The sequence below is a fragment of the Motacilla alba genome, chromosome 27, assembly GCF_015832195.1.
Source record: "Motacilla alba alba isolate MOTALB_02 chromosome 27, Motacilla_alba_V1.0_pri, whole genome shotgun sequence".
Classification (NCBI taxonomy): domain Eukaryota; kingdom Metazoa; phylum Chordata; class Aves; order Passeriformes; family Motacillidae; genus Motacilla; species Motacilla alba.
Genome location: NC_052042.1, coordinates 4,507,265 through 4,523,347, shown reverse-complemented (window position 1 = coordinate 4,523,347; position 16,083 = coordinate 4,507,265). Strand labels below are relative to the sequence as shown.

Here is a 16,083-nt window from a genome sequence, read left to right as displayed (position 1 = left end):
GCGCCGGGGGTGACAAAGTGACAGGGGATGGGGGACAGGGCTCGTCCCTTTGTCTCGCGTCCCCGTCCAAAACGGGGAGGCTGAAGGGAAAAAAAAAAAAAAACCCCAAGAAAATTAAAAAAAAACCCAAAATGAAGGGAAATTAAGGCATTAAAAAAAAAAAATACTTACTTAAAGGCACGAATATTTCCCATCGCCTCCCCCGGGGAGGGGGACGGATCCGGAGCCAGGGAGGGAACGAGGGGGGAGACACAAAAATAGGGGGAAAAGAAGGAAAAAACCCTAAAAAAAAAAAATCTCGAGGAGCCCCGGGGGGGTCCGGGCAGCGCCGGGGGGACCCGACGGACACGGGGGAACAGAGGGGGACACGGGGTGCTGGTGGAACTGCTGCTGCACAAGAGACACGACCGCAAACACCGCGGGGAGCGGGGGCACAGGATGGGAGGGGGGATTTTTTTGTGTTTTTCTCCTCTTTTTAATAGAAAAAGAAAATATTTTCCTCTTTTTTCTGCTTTTCCTTTAGATTTCTGCCTTTTTTTTTTTTGGTTTTGTTTTGTCTTTTTTTTTTTTTTTTTTTAGTGTTTTTTTCTGCGTGTTTTGGATTTTTTTTTTCCTTTTACTGTGATTTTTTTTTGTGTGTGTGTTTTTCTTCCTTCCCGGCTGTTCCTCGGTTTGCCGGATGATCCGGGCGGGTCAGAGCGTGGGCTCGGCCTCCATGGGCTCCTCTGCTGGCCTGGGCAGGGAGGGACAAGTGGCTGCCACCCCCACAGGACACGTGTCCCCCACAGTGTCACACCCAGCTCCGTTCACACGCCCCGTGTCCCTCAGTGTCACATCCCCCCCGTGTTTCCCCATGTCCCCCAGTGTCACACACCTCCCTGTGTCCCCCACGTTCCCCTCAGTGTCACACCCGGCTCCATTCACCCCCTCTGTGTCCCCCCATGTCCCCCAGTGTCACCCTGTGTCCCCAGTGTCACACCCGCCTCCATTCACCCCCTGCCCATGTCCCCCTTATCCTTCCGTGTCCCCCATTGTCACACGCCCCCCGTGTCCCCCCGCTGTCACACCTGGCTCCATTCACCCCCTCCCCGTGTCCCCCAGTGTCACACCCTTCCGTGTCCCCCATTGTCACACACCCCCCGCGTCCCCCCGCTGTCACACCTGGCTCCATTCACCCCCTCCCCATGTCCCCCATTGTCACACACCCCCCGTGGCCCCCCGGTGTCACACCTGGCTCCATTCACCCCCTCCCCGTGTCCCCCAGTGTCACACCCTCCCCGTGTCCCCCAGTGTCACACCCTCCCCGTGTCCCTCGTGTCCCCCGGTGTCCCCGGGCCGTACCTGGCCTGCTGCTCGGTGGCTCGGCGCTCGGCGCCCACGGACAGCAGGGCCATGGCTGTCACCGTCTCGGCCTCCTCGGTGTCCCCGCGCTGCGCCTCCAGCAGGGAGCGGCCCACGGCGGCGGCGAAGCGCCGGACAGAGCCCCAGTGCCGGCCTGCGGGGACAGCGGGGGGCACGGCTGGCACGGAGCGGGCAGAGACCCCCGGTGTCCCCCCCGTGTCCCCCCCGTGACAGAACCGGCCCCGGGGACCCCCCCGTGCCCCCGTCCTCACTCTGGATCTCGATGACCTTCTCCAGCGTGGCCACCGCGTTCACGTTGGGCTTCTGCTGCAGCAGGGCTGGGTCCAGGGGCTCCAGCTGGGGGGGACACACTGTCAGCCCCCCCAAACTGACACCAGCACCCCCAAAGTGCCACCGACACCCCCAAAGTGCCACCAGCCCCTCCAAAGTGCCACTGACACCCCCAGACTGCCACCAGCACCCCCAAACTGCCACCGACACCCCCAAACGGCCACTGACGCCCCCAAAACCATGGCCGGGACGGGACCGGAGCCCCCCACCAACCAATGAGGGGAAACTGAGGCACAACACGGGGTGTGCGCCCCGACACGCCCCTGGGGAAGGGCCGGGGGGCCCTCGGGGGTGGCCCCGTACCTCGAGGCCGAGCAGGGCGGTGACACAGGCCTCCGAGGCGTCGCAGATGGCCGTCAGGTCGTGTCCCCCCTCCAGCGCCAGCACCACCCGGCCCCCCGCCAGCATCATCAGCTGCTTCGTCAGGTGCCCGAAACCTGGGGGGGGGCACCGGGCACGGGGTGAGGGGCGGCCGGGCCAGGGTCCCCCCCCCGGGACGCCCCCGGACCCCACTCACACTTGGCGGTGACGGAGTAGCCACCGAGAGGGGACAGGTGGCCCTCGACGGCGTCGAAGCCGGCGGAGACCAGCACCAGGTCCGGGGAGAACTCGTTGGCGATGGGCATCACCACCGTCCTGGGGGCAGCGGCGGCTCGGGACCCCCCCAGGGCTGGGGGAGCCCCCCAAGAGGGCAGGGACACCCCCCAGGACATGGGGATCCTCCCAGAGTACAGGGACAAGACTCGGGGAGCCCCCCAGGGAGCAGGGACCTCCCAAAATGTGCAGGAGCCCCCCAAAGTGTGCAGGAGCCCCTCAGGGAGCAGGGACCCCCCCAAGGTGTGCACGGACCCCCCCCCATGGTGTGCAGGAGCCCCCCAAGGTGAGCAGGGACTCCCCCAAGGTGTGCAGGAGCCCCCCAGGGAGCAGGGACCCCCCAAAGTGTGCAGGAGCCCCCCAAAGTGTGCAGGAGCCCCCCAGGGAGCAGGGACCCCCCCCAAGGTGTGCAGGAGCCCCCAAGGTGTGCAGGGACCCCCCCAAGGTGTGCAGGGACCCCCCCCAGACCCTCCCCAAGATCCAGAGGACCCCCTGATGCAGGGACCCCCCCCCCCCCCACTGCACAGAGGCCCTTCCCCTGGGACCCCTCCCATAGGACAGAGCCCCCCAAGGGCTCAGGAACCCCCCCAGGACCCCGGAATTCCCCGAGGCAGAGCCCCCCCCGCCGTGGAGCCCCTCTCCCAGCCGTGCCCCCCCACCTGAAGGCCGTCAGGTACTCCACGTCCCCGATCGGGGGGTCCACGCCGCCGGTCCAGGCGATGTTGATGTTGTAGCCCACGCCCAGCCCGCTGCCCACCTGGGCACAGGCACAGGTGACCCCCCCCGTGCCACAGCCAGGGCCTGGGGGGGGGTCACAGAGGGACCCCCACCCCCCAAATTCCCCCCCACCCCGGTACCTCCTCGGGGGCCCCGCTGCCCGGGAAGAAGTTGCCGTCGTCGTAGCGGTGCAGGGAGATGTAGAGCACGTGGGGGTCGCTGTAGAAGGCCTGCTGGGTCCCGTTGCCGTGGTGGATGTCCTGGAGGGGACACCCGGGGGTGTCAGGGACACCCCCACACTCACCCACGTGGACCCCGAAGCCTGTGGGGTCCCCCCCTGTCCCCCCTTACCCAGTCCACGATGAGGATCCTGCCCACGCTGAGCCGCTGCTGCAGCAGCTTGGCCGAGATGGCCACCGAGTTGAAGAAGCAAAAGCCCCTGGGGACAAGGGACATCAGCGGAGGGGGTGGCCCGGGGCAGGGGGTGGCCCTGGGCAGGGGTCTCAGCCCCGTCCCCGTACTCACATGGCCGTGGACTCCTCGGCGTGGTGGCCTGGGGGGCGGATGACGGCGAAGCCATTCTGGGGGACAGAGAGGGACACAGAGGGAACCTCTGTGTGTGACACAGAGATGCGGCATTGGGGCACAACTGGGACACAGGGATATGGGTGGGACACAGAGGGATGTGTGTGTGACACAGAGACGTGGCTTTGGGGCACAACTGGGACACAGGGACATGGGAGGGACATGGGAGGGACACAGAAGGATGTGTGTGACAGAGACGTGGCACAACTGGGACAGAGGGACACGCAGGGGACAGGGAGGGACACGTGCAGGGAGGCAGAGTGACAATGACACGCTCACCTTGACCTCCCCCGCGGCCACCTTGAAGGCCAGCTCGAGCAGGCAGCCCACGGCCGTGCGCACCGCGCTGGACGAGTGCAGCTCGTTCCACACCGTGTCACTGTCCACCTGCGGGGACAGCGGGGCTCAGCGGGGCACGGCCACCCCGGGGACACCCCCCCGTGCCCCCAGACTCACCCCGATGCCCCCGCACGGCAGCACCGCGTACGTCTTCGGAGTGATGGGACCTGCGGGGACAAGGGGTGACGGGGACAAGGGGACACAGGGATCCCGTGGGATGAGGGGACCTCTGAGCACCCCAAAGGACTGGGAACCCCAGGGGACAGGGGGATCTCATGGGACAAGGGCACCCTTGGGTACACCAAGGGATTGGGAACGCCAGGGGACAAGGAGCCCATGGGACAGGCTGTGGGACAGGGGGAACCCCAGGGGACAGGGGGATCCCATGGGACAGGGGGAACCCCAGGGGACAGGGGGAACCCCAGGGGACAGGGGGATCCCATGGGACAGGGGGAACCCCAGGGGACAGAGGGAACCCATGGAACCCCTGAACACCCCAAGGACTGGAACCCCCCATGGGACACGGACTCTCCTGGATGCCCCAGGGGATGGCGACCCGCAGGGAACAGAGGGATCACAAGGAACAGGGCAGCAAGGCAACCCCAGCTCCAGAGAGGGGGGTCCCAGACATCGGGGGCCCCCCAGCACCCACCCAGCAGCTTTTTGCTGTCCAGTTTCTGGCGGTTCAGGGGGCTGGTGCCGTAGAGCAGCGCGTGGTGCTCCGAGTGCACCGTCTGGATCTCCTCCAGCGTCGCCTTCCTGCCCCGGATCCGCTGGGAAGGGGCACGGGCTGAGCCCCCCGGGCTCCCCGTGCCATCCTGACCCCCCCCGGGACACGGGGAGCCCCCCCTCACCTCGCACTTGCCCAGCAGCCCCGTCTCCTGCAGCCGGGACCAGATGCTCTGGATGCGCCCGGCGTGCTCGGGGTGGATGGTGGTGTTCCCGCAGGTGCACTGGTGCTTCAGCATGAACGTGTCGTACACCACACCTGGCACGGCACAGCTGGCACGGCTGGCACCCCGGGACACCCCCCGGGGAGGGGCAGCCCCAGGGGGAAGGGGGATCCCAGGGGATAAGGGGATCCCTGGGCACCCCGAGGTGCGGGGAACCCCGGGAGGCAAAGGGAATCCATGGGATTGGGGAACAGCAGGCACCCCAGTATGGGGAACCCGGGGGACAGAGGGATCCTACAGCACTGAGGGACCCTGGGACATCCCAAAACATTGGGAACCCAGGGGACAGAGAGATCCTATGGAGTTGGGGGACCCCTGGACATTCCAAAGTACTGGGAACCCCAGGGGACAGAGAGATCCTATGGAGTTGGGGGACCCCGGGGGACAGAGAGATCCTATGGAGTTGGGGGACCCCGGGGGACAGAGGGATCCTATGGAGTTGGGGGACCCCTGGGCACCCCACAGCACTGGGAACCCCAGGGAAGAAGGGAACCCCACAGGAGAGGACCATCCACAGCCCCACCAGGCAGTGGGACCCTCGGGGGGGGGACACAGCCATCCCTGGCACTTCCCATGGGACAGGAGCCCCCCGAGTGACAGAACCGCAGGGCACAGGGACCCCCCCCCAAACCCCCGGCGCCGTACCTGTGGTGAAGAGGTGCTTGGGGGGCCCCCCCTCGGGCTGGGGGGGTTTGACGCTGGCCGGGGACGATTGGGTGCGGGCGAGGGCGGGGTGGGGCAGAGCCAGGACCCCCAGGGGGGGCGCGGGGAAGAGCTGCAGCGGCGCCTCGGGGTACACCTGGGGAGGGGGCGGCCGTGAGTCACCGCAGGGGACTGGGGGGGGTCACGGCGCGGGGGCGGCGGGGACAGGGGGACGGAGGGGGGGGGATGAGTCACCGACCCTTGCGAGTCATCGCTGCGGCAGCGTCCCCAAAAAGGGGGGAGGGGACACACGACACGGCTGGGGGCAAGGGGTGCTCGCGCAAAGGGGTGCACGGGGTGCTGGAGGGGATTTGGGTGCCCCCCCCAAAGTCTCACCTGCTTGTAGGTGACCCCCAGCTCGGTGACGTCGGGGTCCCCAGGAGCCTCGGCCTCGTCCCCACTGTCACCCGGCTCCTGGCAGCCCTCGGGGTCCTGCGGCTGCTCCGGGGGGTCCCCGGCCTCTGGGGACACGAGGGCGACGGGGGGGCCTCTCTCCCCCGGGGGGGGCGATTGCTGCTCCGTCAGCTCCTCCTCCGTCTCCTCGGGGTGCGTGGGGGGCTGCCGCGCCAGCTCCCCCCCCTTGGGGAGCAGCTGGGGGGGGGCACGGGCGTTAAGTGACCCCCCCACACCCCTTTGTCTGCCCCATGCCCACCCGTACCCCACAGCCACCCCACACCCCTTTGTCCAGCCCTTCCCCAGCTTCCCCCCCTCTGCCTCAGTTTCCCCCGCTCGCACCGCTACCTTTTGGGGGTTCAGTGGTGCCCCCCACACCCACCTTGGCCAGCTGGACCTGCTGCTTGTCCAGGAAGTGGTGCTGCAGGGGCCCGTGGGGCAGGGCCTGGGGGCTCTGCGGCAGCGGCGAGGACTGCGTGCGGCTCAGGGGCCGGTGCCGCGGCAGCTTGCTCCCGCGGGGAGCCCCCCCGCGCTCCCCCGTCACCAGCGGGGACTGCCCGTGCAGGGGCACTGCGGGCACGGGGACACCGGGTCAGAGCCCCCCCGCGCTCCCCCGTCACCAGCGGGGACTGCCCGTGCAGGGGCACTGCGGGCACGGGGACACCGGGTCAGAGCCCCCCCGCGCTCCCCCGTCACCAGCGGGGACTGCCCGTGCAGGGGCACTGCGGGCACGGGGACACCGGGTCAGAGCCCCCCCCGAGCGCCGGGAACCGGGGGAGAGAGGGGGAATGGGGGACAGAGAGGGGGGACTGGAAAAGGGGGGGGAAAGGGGTGAACTGGGCAGGACTGGGGGGAAGGGGGGCAAAAGGGGAAAGGCTGAGCAAAGTGAGGGGAAACGGGGTGAACTGGGGGGAAATGGGGCAAACTGGGGGCAAACTGGGGGGGATTGGGGGCAAACTGGGGGGGAAATGGGGCAAACTGGGGGGAAACTGAGGGCAAACTGGGGGGAAACTGAGGGCAAACTGGGGGGAAATTTAGGGTGAACTGGGGGCAAACTGGGGGAAAGGGGAGAAAAAGGGGGAAAATGGGGGAAAACGGGGGGAAAATGGGGGGAAAACGGGGAAGTACTGGGGGGACACTGAGGGGATTGAGAGGACACTGAGGAAGGACTCAGGGGACACCGAGGGGGGGATCGAGAGGACATTGAGGGAAGACCAGGGGGACATCGAAGGGGGACACTGAGGGGATGCTGAGGGAGGACGGGGGGGACATTGAGAGCGGATCAGGGGGACACTTGAGAGCGGATCGGGGGACACGGAGGGGACACCGAGGGGACACGGAGCAGGGCTCACCAGCAATGAGGGTGCTCTGCTGCCGCGCCTGCTCCAGCAGCAGCACGTGCTGCAGCAGGGACGGGGACCCGGCCGGGGTGTCCCCGTCCAGGGCCACCCCCAGCAGGCAGCCCGGGATCGAGGACGTGCTCAGGAACTTGCCGGTGAGGGCGGCCCCGGGGCGCAGCGGGGACACCCCCGGGGGCACCCCCGGCCGCTCGCCCTCCGCCTGTGGCGACAGCTTGGGGGACACCTGCGGGGACAGCGGTGCCACTGGGGGTCCCCGCATCGCCCCAGGGGTGCCGGGTCCCTGTGCCACCCCTGTGGGGTCCCCACATTCCTGCTGCAGGGTGCCAGGCCCCCATGCCACCCCCCACTGTATCCCCATATGCCCCCCGTGGGGTTCCATGTCCCAGTGCCACCCAGGGCCACGGTGTCCCCATGTCCCCAGTGGGTCCCTCATGTTCCCTTTGTGGAGCTCCAGGTCCCCGTGCCACCCCCCGTGGGGTTCCAATGTCCCAGTGCCACCCAGTGCCATGGTGTCCCCATGTCCCCAGGGGGTCCTGGTGTCCCCATGTCCCCAGGGGGACGTCCCTGGTGTCCTGAGGATGTCCCTGGTGTCCCCAGCTCCCCCTTTGTGGAGCTCCAGGTCCCTGTGCCACCCCCCCGTGGGGTTCCAATGTCCCCGTGCCACCCAGCCCAGGGTCCCCGTGCCCCCACTCACGGGGAGGTGGGCGCTGGTGACGGTGACAGTGGCCTGCAGCCCCAAGGACAGGTTGGGCAGCGATGGGGACGTGTAGAGGCTGAGCTGGGCCCCATCCAGGGCCAGGGCGTGGGGCTGGGGCAGGAGCTGCTGTGGCACCACACGGCAAACACGGCGTCAACACCCGCGGGGGACACCACGGGACGGGCCACCAACACGTGTGGGGACAGGACAGGCCACCAACACGTACGGGGACACGACACCATCGACACGCTCCCAACCCCCGCACACACGCGTGTCCCTGTCCCTGTCCCCAGGGGCCGTACCTCGCTGTGGATGTTGGGGACAGAGGCGGCCAGGCCGTTGTGGGCACCGTGGGAGCTGTTGGGGGAGCTGGGCCCCGACCCGGGGGCGCTGCTGCACACCGACGACACTGCGGGACACGGGCGTGTCACACGGGCACGGGGACACCGCCCTGTGTCACACTGACACTGCGGGACACGGGCGTGTCACACGGGCACGGGGACACCGCCCTGTGTCACACTGACACTGCGGGACACGGGCGTGTCACACGGGCACGGGGACACCGCCCTGTGTCACTGACACTGCGGGACATGTGTGTGTCACACGGGCACGGGGACACCACCCTGTGTCACACTGACACTGCCCTGTGTCACACTGACACTGCGGGACACGGGCGTGTCACACGGGCACGGGGACACTGCCCTGTGTCACACAGACACTGCGGGACACCTGTGTGTCACACGGGCATGGGGACACTGCTGTGTCTCACAGACACTGTGGGACACACACGTGTCACATGGGAATGAGGACACTGCTCTGTGTCACACACTGACACTGCGGGACATGCGTGTCTCACACGGGCACGGGGACACTGCCGTGTCACACAGACACTGTGGGACATACACGTGTCACATGGGAATGGGGACACTGCTCTGTGCCACACGGTGTGTCACACACTGACACTGCCCTGTGTCACACAGGCACGGGGACACGGCTCTGTGTCACACGGCGTGTCACGCCCTGACACCCCGTCCCGTGCACACGCGTGTCACACGCGTCACCCTATCCACGGGGGCTCTGGGGAAGCACCGGGTGACGCGGGCGAGCGTCCCCGCGGTGTCCCCCGGTGTCCCCACGCACCGGTGATCTCCACGTGGCGCTTGCGGAAGGCGCTGAGCACGGAGCCGTCGCGGCGCCGCAGCAGGGGGCTGCTCCTCCGCTCCGCCACCTTCTGCTTCAGCCGCGAGCGCACCTTCAGGTTGGGCTCCGACGCTGGGGACACAAACGGGTCACCCCGAGTGCCACCGCCACCCCCCCGCGGGTGCGGCACGCCCCTCCCCGCCGGCGCCCACCGGTTTTGCGGAGCGGGAAATCGTCCCGGCCGTCGTAGGTGCCGAGGAGGGGGAGCTTGTAGGACGGGGGGGTCCCCGGGCTGCCGGTCTGGGGGGGGGAACTCTGGTCCAACGAGGTGTGGTGAGCCCTGGGAGGGGGGGAAGGCGGCAGAGACCCCGCTAGGACACCCGGGTCACCCCCACGGTGCCTCGGGGTGGGGTCCTGCGGGGCTCAGGGGCACCTACCAACATTTGGGGTGCTGGGGGAGGGAATGGTTGGGGAGGCCGGGGCCCGGCTCCTTCGTCTTGCTGAGCAGGAACTCCTGGAGCTTCAGCTTCACCTCCGTGCTGGCGATGGCACCTGGGGGCACGGGGGGGGTCAGGGGGGCAGCACAGCCCTCCCTCCGGCCCCGCTGCACCCCCGCATCCCGGCCCGGCCCCCCCAGCTCACTGTCACGGCCCCGGTCCTTGGGGCGCAGGCTCTGGAGCTGCTCCAGGCGCTGCTGCTCCAGCTCCTGCCGCTCCCGCTGCCGCTGCTGCTCCAGCTCCTGCTGCCGCCGGGCTGCCAGGGCCTCCTGCTGCTGCTGCGGGCCGGGGGCACCGCCGTGGGACCCGGGCACGGCCCCGCGCCCCCTCCTCAGCCCCCGCCCCAAGAGCGGCGTGGCCCATGGCGCTGGCACCCCCCGTGTCCCCCCAAGAGCTCCATCCCCCCAATGTCTCGCTCACCCTCCATCAGTGACACCCCCAGCCCCAAGAGCAACGTGGCCCATGGCACTGGCACCCCCCGTGTCCCCCCAAGAGCTCCATCCCCCCAATGTCTCCCTCACCCTCCATCAGTGACACCCCACGGCTCCATCACTCCCAGTGTCCCCCCACAATGGCTCCGCCAACCCCAATATCCCACCCCATGGCTCCATCCCCCCCATACTCCTCCCCCAGCGGCTCCATCATCCCCAAGACCCCTCCAAAAGCCCCACACTGGTGACACCCCCCAGCCCCATCATCCCCAAGACCCCTCCAAAAACTCCTTCCCCCCAAATTGGTGACACCCCACATCTCCATCCTCCCCAAGACCCCTCCAAAAGCCCCACACTGGTGACACCCCCCAGCCCCATCATCCCCAAAAGCTCCATCCCCCCCAGTTTGGTGACACCCCCCAGCCCCATCCTCCCCAGTATCGCTTCCCCCACCCCCCCGATGGAGGACACCCCCACGGCTCCATCCCCCAACACCCCCAGCCTCCCCCCCAAGCCCGGCCATGCCCCCCCCCAAGCCCCCCCACCTTGAGGTGCTTCTGCAGCTGGACCTGGTGCTGGCGGGTGAGGTGCTCGTGCTGCTTCTGGAACTCGGCGAAGAGCAGCTGCTTCTGGAGCTGCTGCTGCTGCTTCAGGGCCACCAGCTCCCGCTGCAGCTGCTGCTCCCGCGCCGCCGCCAGCCCCGCGTCCACCCCCGCCTCCGGCCCCGGCCCCTCCGGCCCCTCCGGCCCTGCCGGACACGCTGGGTCGGGGGGGGGACAGGGATGGGGACACCCCGGCAAGGACGGAGGGGGGTGGCAGTGGTTTAAGGGGGGCTCCAGGGATGCAGGGGGGAGCTGAGAGTGGTTTGGGGGTGTCCCAGGGGTGATGAAGGGGGGGGACACATTTAAGGGGCGCTTTGGGGGTGTTTCAAGGATGGGGGGAGGTCAGGGGCGGTTTGGGGGGGGGGGGTCTCAAGGAAGCCCTCAAGGGGTCTCCCCCCAGCCCCGTCCTCCTAGATCAACCCCCCCCCCCCAAAAAATAAAAACGGGGGGCCCCCCACCCAATCGAAACCCCTCCAGAGCATCACACACCGACCCCCCCCACCCAAATATGGCCCCCAAAACCCACCGGGGGGGGGGCACAGACCCCTGCCCGGCAGTGCGGGATGGGACACGCAGGAGCAGGGGGGGTGGGGGGGGCCGGCCCCACGCACACAGGAAGGCGGGGGCGGGGGGGGCACGCGGTGCATGTCAATGAGCCCCCCCCCCCAGCCCCCCCAACCTGGCGCGGCCGCACGTCGGGCACTGACGTGTCCCCGCGTGGACCCACGGACGTCACCGTGCGCGGAGGTGGGGCACGGACCCCCCCCCCCCGGCACCGAGAGACCCCCCCCAAGGACAGCCAGCCCCCCCCAAGGACAACCAGACCCCCCCCAGGAGAAGCAGCACCCCTAGTCCCATCTGCCCCCCCCCCAGTGCACCCCCGGGGTTCGGCTCTCCCGGGGGGTATTTGGGGGTGCACCGGGGTACTCCTGCAGCCCCCCGACCCTTTGGGGGTACCCTCAGGGCCCCGCGGGGTGTCGGGGTGCAATGGGGGGCTGAAAAGAGCCCCCAGAGGGGCCAAAGTGGCACTTTGGGGACAGTGGTGGCTCTGGGCTAGGGTCACCCCCACCCTGCGCCCCCCCGAGGGACAGGGGAGGTTTAACCCCTCGCTGCCCAGGGCCCTTCCAAACAGAGAGGTCCCCGTGGGCACAACGGGGGTGTCCCACGGAATGGGGACACGGGAGGGGCCGGGGGCAGCACCCCCAGGGCGGGAGCACCTGTCCTTGCACACCTGTCCTTGCACACCTGTCCTTGCACACCCGTCCCTGCAAGGGGGGGCTCTCCCTCTTACACACCTGAACACACCCGTGCTCGGCAGCTGCCCCCCCCGCACACCTGTGGGGGATGTCACCAGGTTTGGGGGACACGGGGGGGGCCAGGCCCCCACTCACCTGGGGCGGGCAGGGCAGCGTGCAGGGGGACACGGGGCAGCAGCTCCAGCGGGGGCTCACGGCCGGACCCCCCCTCTGCAGAGAGACACCCCTGAACGGGCTGGGAACTGGGGGGGGGGGGGGGAACATGGGCACCCCCAAACCCAACCTCAGCTCCCCAAATCCCTCCTGGGCGGGTGGGGGTGGGGTGATGCTGGCTTGGGGGGGGGGGTCACAGAGCATCCCCGGTTTTTGGGGTGACGGGAGCAAAAGCAGCCCCCCCACTGCAGGCAGGGCAGGCCCGAAGGGCCCCCCCTCACCCACGCCCCCCCCCCCAATCCAGGCTATTCTCTCTGGCGCCTGGAAATAGCCGGCGCACGGGAGGAGCCGGCTATAAATAGGGAATTGTGCCGGGGGGGCCACGACAGATCCCGGGAGGGGATGCGCTGTGTCCCTGCCCCCCCAGACCCAGCTGCACCCCCAAACTGCCCCGGGGGCCGTGGGGAGCACGGGCTGCCCTGGCTGGGGGAGGCTGTGGGGGGATTGGGGTCCCCACGACCCCCCAGCCCCATCCCACATCCCCCTAATTGCCAGGGACGTTAATCCGCATCAGCGCTGCCGGCACCAAAGCTGGGATGTGCCGGGGGGGGGGGGATTAGCCCCACTTTGGGAACGGGAAGGCAGAGGACCCCCCCAAATCCCACTCCAGACCCCCTGAGTGCCCCAGCAGAGCCCCCCGAGCGGGGTTTGGGGGGCACAGCCGCCAGCTCAGCGCACTTCCCGCCGGCTCGCTGTCCCCAAGCGGCTCTGCAGGGACAAGCCGGGGCGGGGAGGGGGTGACACCGTGCTGAGGTGTGGAATCCCCCCTTTTTGGGGACGGGGACCCCCCCACCCCCCTAGCCGTGCGTAACCCCCCCCCTCCGGCAGCGCCACGTTTATTTACCAGGCGTTAATCCCGAGCCAAGACTTTTAATAGCCGGGATATTTCTGGGACACCCCCCCCGGCCCCCCCCCCCCCTCCCCGCTGCCCCCCCCGGGGTGCTTCGGGCCTTGACGTCAGCCCGGCTATTTCTGGTGCTGCCAGCGGGCAGGAGGCCGCGGGAACGGCCCCGCCTGGCTCCCGGACCCCCCTGCTGCTGCTCGGACCCCCGGTGCCACCCCCAGACCCCCCTTTCCTGGCTCCCACGGCCGGGCACAGGGGCGCCCCGGGCTGCCGAGCCCCCTCCAGAGGCGGTGGCACACCTGGGGCACGGGGGGGACCCTCACTCAGGGGTGTTGGGGACCCCCAGGAACTCCGGGAGGGAAGGAGGGGAGAGAGGGGGCTGCACCCCGGGGTGGGACCGGCACCCACGGGACCCCCCCGGTTCTGGGATAAGGAGCCCTGGGTGGGTCACGGAGCCCCCAGGGGTGACTGGGGACCCCCAGGGGCTCATTGGGGACCCCCCAGGGGCCGACTGGGGACCGCTGAGCGCAGGGGTGGCCTCTGCCACATCCCCGACGGCCCCAGCCCGAGCTCAGCACCCCCGAGGGGTCCCCAAAGGCCCCCAGAGAGCCCCAAAGCCAAAGCCGGGAGGGGACCCCAAGGAAAGCGCCCCGGGATGGCGGAGGCGGCCCGGCCGTGTCCCCGTGCCACCGCGCCGCGTGCCAGCCCCGTGCCAGGCACGGCCGGGCGACGCTCCAGCCCCGCGGCCGCTCCAAAAATACCGGCGGGCGGCCCCGGGGGGGGGGGGGGGGGCTGGGGACAGAGGGGACACACGCCCCGTCCCCAAGAAACGGCGGCGAGTCCCCTCGGGGGGCACACGGGGAGCTGCCACCGCCCCGGGCCTCAGTTTCCCCTCCGGAGGCAGGGGGTGCCGCCGCTGCCGCGTGTCCCCTCGGGGCGGGGGGGACACGAACGCGTCCAGATGTCGCCGGAGTTCCCCCCGGGATAATTACAGGGCGGCTCTGCCGGGAGCCAGCGGCAGCCGGGACAGCGTCACCACGGCTGTCCCCACTCGTGGCACCGCGGGCACCCCAGGGGGCCGCGGGGGACCCGCCCCCGGTGCCATAAAGAGCCACGTGTGAGCCGTGCCACGACGGGGCCGGCAGCCGTGCCTCAGTTTCCCCTCCCAGCGGGAGGATGCCGGGGGCTGGGAACAGCGGCAGGGGGGGTCTGGGATAACCGGGCCAGGGGGTGACCCCGGTGGCCCCCACCGGTGCCCGGGCCCCCCCGTCTGGCGCGGATGTGCCCCGCTGGGCGGAACGCTGCTGCGGACGCCCGTACCCCAATATCTGCTGGCTCCCACACCGGGGGGCTCCGGGGCCACAGCGGGGACACGGCCGTGCCCGTGCCAGCGGCCGCAGCCCCCCGCGGGCTCTCACCTGTGTCGCTCTGGGGGTCCATGGTGGCCCGCGGCCGCCGGGGGGGCTCGCAGAGGCGCGGGTCCGTCAGCGCCTGCCGGGGCACCGGGGCTGTGCCCGCGCCGCCCGGGAGCCCTGCGGGACCGAGCGCCCGTCAGCACCCCGCGACCCCCAAAACCGCCCCCCGCTGCAAACGGGGGAGGCTGAGCCCCTGCCGAGCCCCCCTGAGCGCCCACCCAGGGCACGATGTGGCCCCCTCCCCTCGGCGGTGCCCCGGGATGGGGGGAACGGGGGCACCCCCAGAAGGGACCTGGGGGTCGGCAGCGTTACACAAGGCTCTGCAGGAAAAGGGGGGGCCCGGGGGGATAGCGGGGAAGGACCCCCCGGCCGTGCCACCCCACGGGGACACGGATGGGACCCCCATAAGGACACGGCTGGAGGGGGGACACACGCGGAGCCCCCCACCCCGCGAGCTCCCAGGTGCCGTAACCCCCCCAAACCGAGGCGTCGCCCCGAGATCGGGGTCTGGGGGCGTCACCCGCGAGGGCCACGCGGCGGGACGGACCCCACGGGGGGGGGACACGCCACTCGCGCTGCCGGCAGCGCCGAGCTCGGCGCGGTGCAGCGGGGCCCCCCCGGCCCCCCCGGCCGCGCTGCGGAGCCGCCGCCGTGCTGGCGCACGGGCCCCCCGACACTGCGGGAACCCCGAAGCCGCAGGGCCCCCCCGAGCTCACGGGGGCCCCCCCGCTGCACGGTGCACAGCCCTTCGCACGGGACCCCCACCCGCGCCGAACCCCCCCGAGCCGCACCGCGACCACCGACCCGCGCCGGGACCGCTCATTGCGGGGCCCCGCCGAACCGCAGCGGGACCCCCGAGACTGCAGGACTCCCCCAAACTGCACGGGGCCCCTCCGGGCTGCAGGGCCCCCCCATTGCACGGGCGCTCCCCCCTCGAGCCGCACCGGGACCCCGGAATGCGCGGGAGCCCCCCACCCGCACCGGGACCCCCTCCTGCAGCCCCCGCACCGGATCGCACCGGGACCCTCACTGCAGCCCCCCCCGACCCGCAGCGGGCCCCCCCACCGGAGCCCCTCCCAAAGCACACCGGGACCCCCACCGCACCCCGCTGCAGCCCCCCCAAACCCGCACGGGGCTCCCCCCGCTGCAGCCCCCCCAAACCCGCACGAGGGGCCCCCACTGCGGCCCCCCCAAACCCGCACGGCGCCCCCCAACCGCACGATGACCCCGCACCGAATCCCACCCCCATTGCACAGACCACCCCCCCGCCCCGAACCGCACCGGACCTCCGGGATCGCAGCCCCCCCGCCGCCGCCGCCGCCACCGTCGCACGGAGCCCCCCTCCGGGGGTCCCGGACACCGCGGAGCCCCCCCCGCCGCGGGTCCCCGCCCCGATGCGACCGCCCCGGGGTCCCCCCGGTGCCGCCCGTACCTGGGGTCCCCCCGGTGCCGCCCGGCGCGCGCCCCGCCGCCCCCCCGCCTCCTCCTCCATCTTCGCCGCGCGGCCCCGCCCGCCCCGACAACAACATTCGGTGACGTCACCCCGCGTCACGTGACGGCGCCCGGCGCTAAAAATAGCCCCGCGCGCGGGGGGCCCCTCCCTTAGAGGGGCGGTGCCTAACGGGGGGCGGAGCCTATTTGGGGCTTAAAGG

The 16,083-nt window shown here is 70.3% G+C and overlaps 1 protein-coding gene across 5 annotated transcripts; it reads right to left on the bottom strand.

Moving 5' to 3' along the window:
- Positions 1-561: 561 nt before the first annotated feature.
- Positions 562-16,011, bottom strand: HDAC5 (histone deacetylase 5). 5 transcript variants are annotated; one of them, XM_038163381.1, is made up of 27 exons: positions 15,864-16,011; positions 14,435-14,548; positions 12,095-12,169; positions 10,647-10,861; positions 9,816-9,948; positions 9,611-9,725; positions 9,386-9,513; positions 9,174-9,305; positions 8,336-8,442; positions 8,031-8,159; positions 7,328-7,559; positions 6,358-6,545; positions 5,919-6,173; positions 5,526-5,679; positions 4,782-4,915; positions 4,580-4,700; positions 4,045-4,094; positions 3,868-3,975; positions 3,529-3,584; positions 3,355-3,442; positions 3,144-3,263; positions 2,946-3,043; positions 2,210-2,328; positions 1,996-2,129; positions 1,614-1,698; positions 1,342-1,495; positions 562-733 (listed from the first exon to the last, which is right to left on the bottom strand). In XM_038163381.1, the coding sequence occupies exons 1-27, from the start codon at positions 15,958-15,960 to the stop codon at positions 694-696; spliced, it is 3,381 nt and encodes a 1,126-aa protein (XP_038019309.1). In that variant the 5' UTR covers positions 15,961-16,011; the 3' UTR covers positions 562-693. The 5 variants fall into 5 exon arrangements, 4 of the variants coding, with proteins under 4 accessions (XP_038019309.1, XP_038019311.1, XP_038019310.1 ...); XM_038163383.1 differs by having other exon boundaries at positions 8,031-8,156; XM_038163382.1 differs by having other exon boundaries at positions 9,816-9,945.
- Between the last annotated feature and the right edge of the window lie 72 nt (positions 16,012-16,083).

What these genes read in the sequence shown, in the direction of transcription:
- HDAC5 (XM_038163381.1), bottom strand. Translation starts at nt 15,960, where the DNA reads ATGTTGTTGTCGGGGCGGGCGGGGCCGCGCGGCGAAGATGGAGGAGGA. An exon ending in CAAGGACCGGGGCCGTGACA is followed by an intron (nt 9,726 to 9,815) that starts GTGAGCTGGGGG and finishes CCGTGCCCCCAG; the next exon opens with GTGCCATCGCCAGCACGGAG. An exon ending in TCACCAGCGCCCACCTCCCC is followed by an intron (nt 7,560 to 8,030) that starts GTGAGTGGGGGC and finishes CTGTCCCCGCAG; the next exon opens with GTGTCCCCCAAGCTGTCGCC.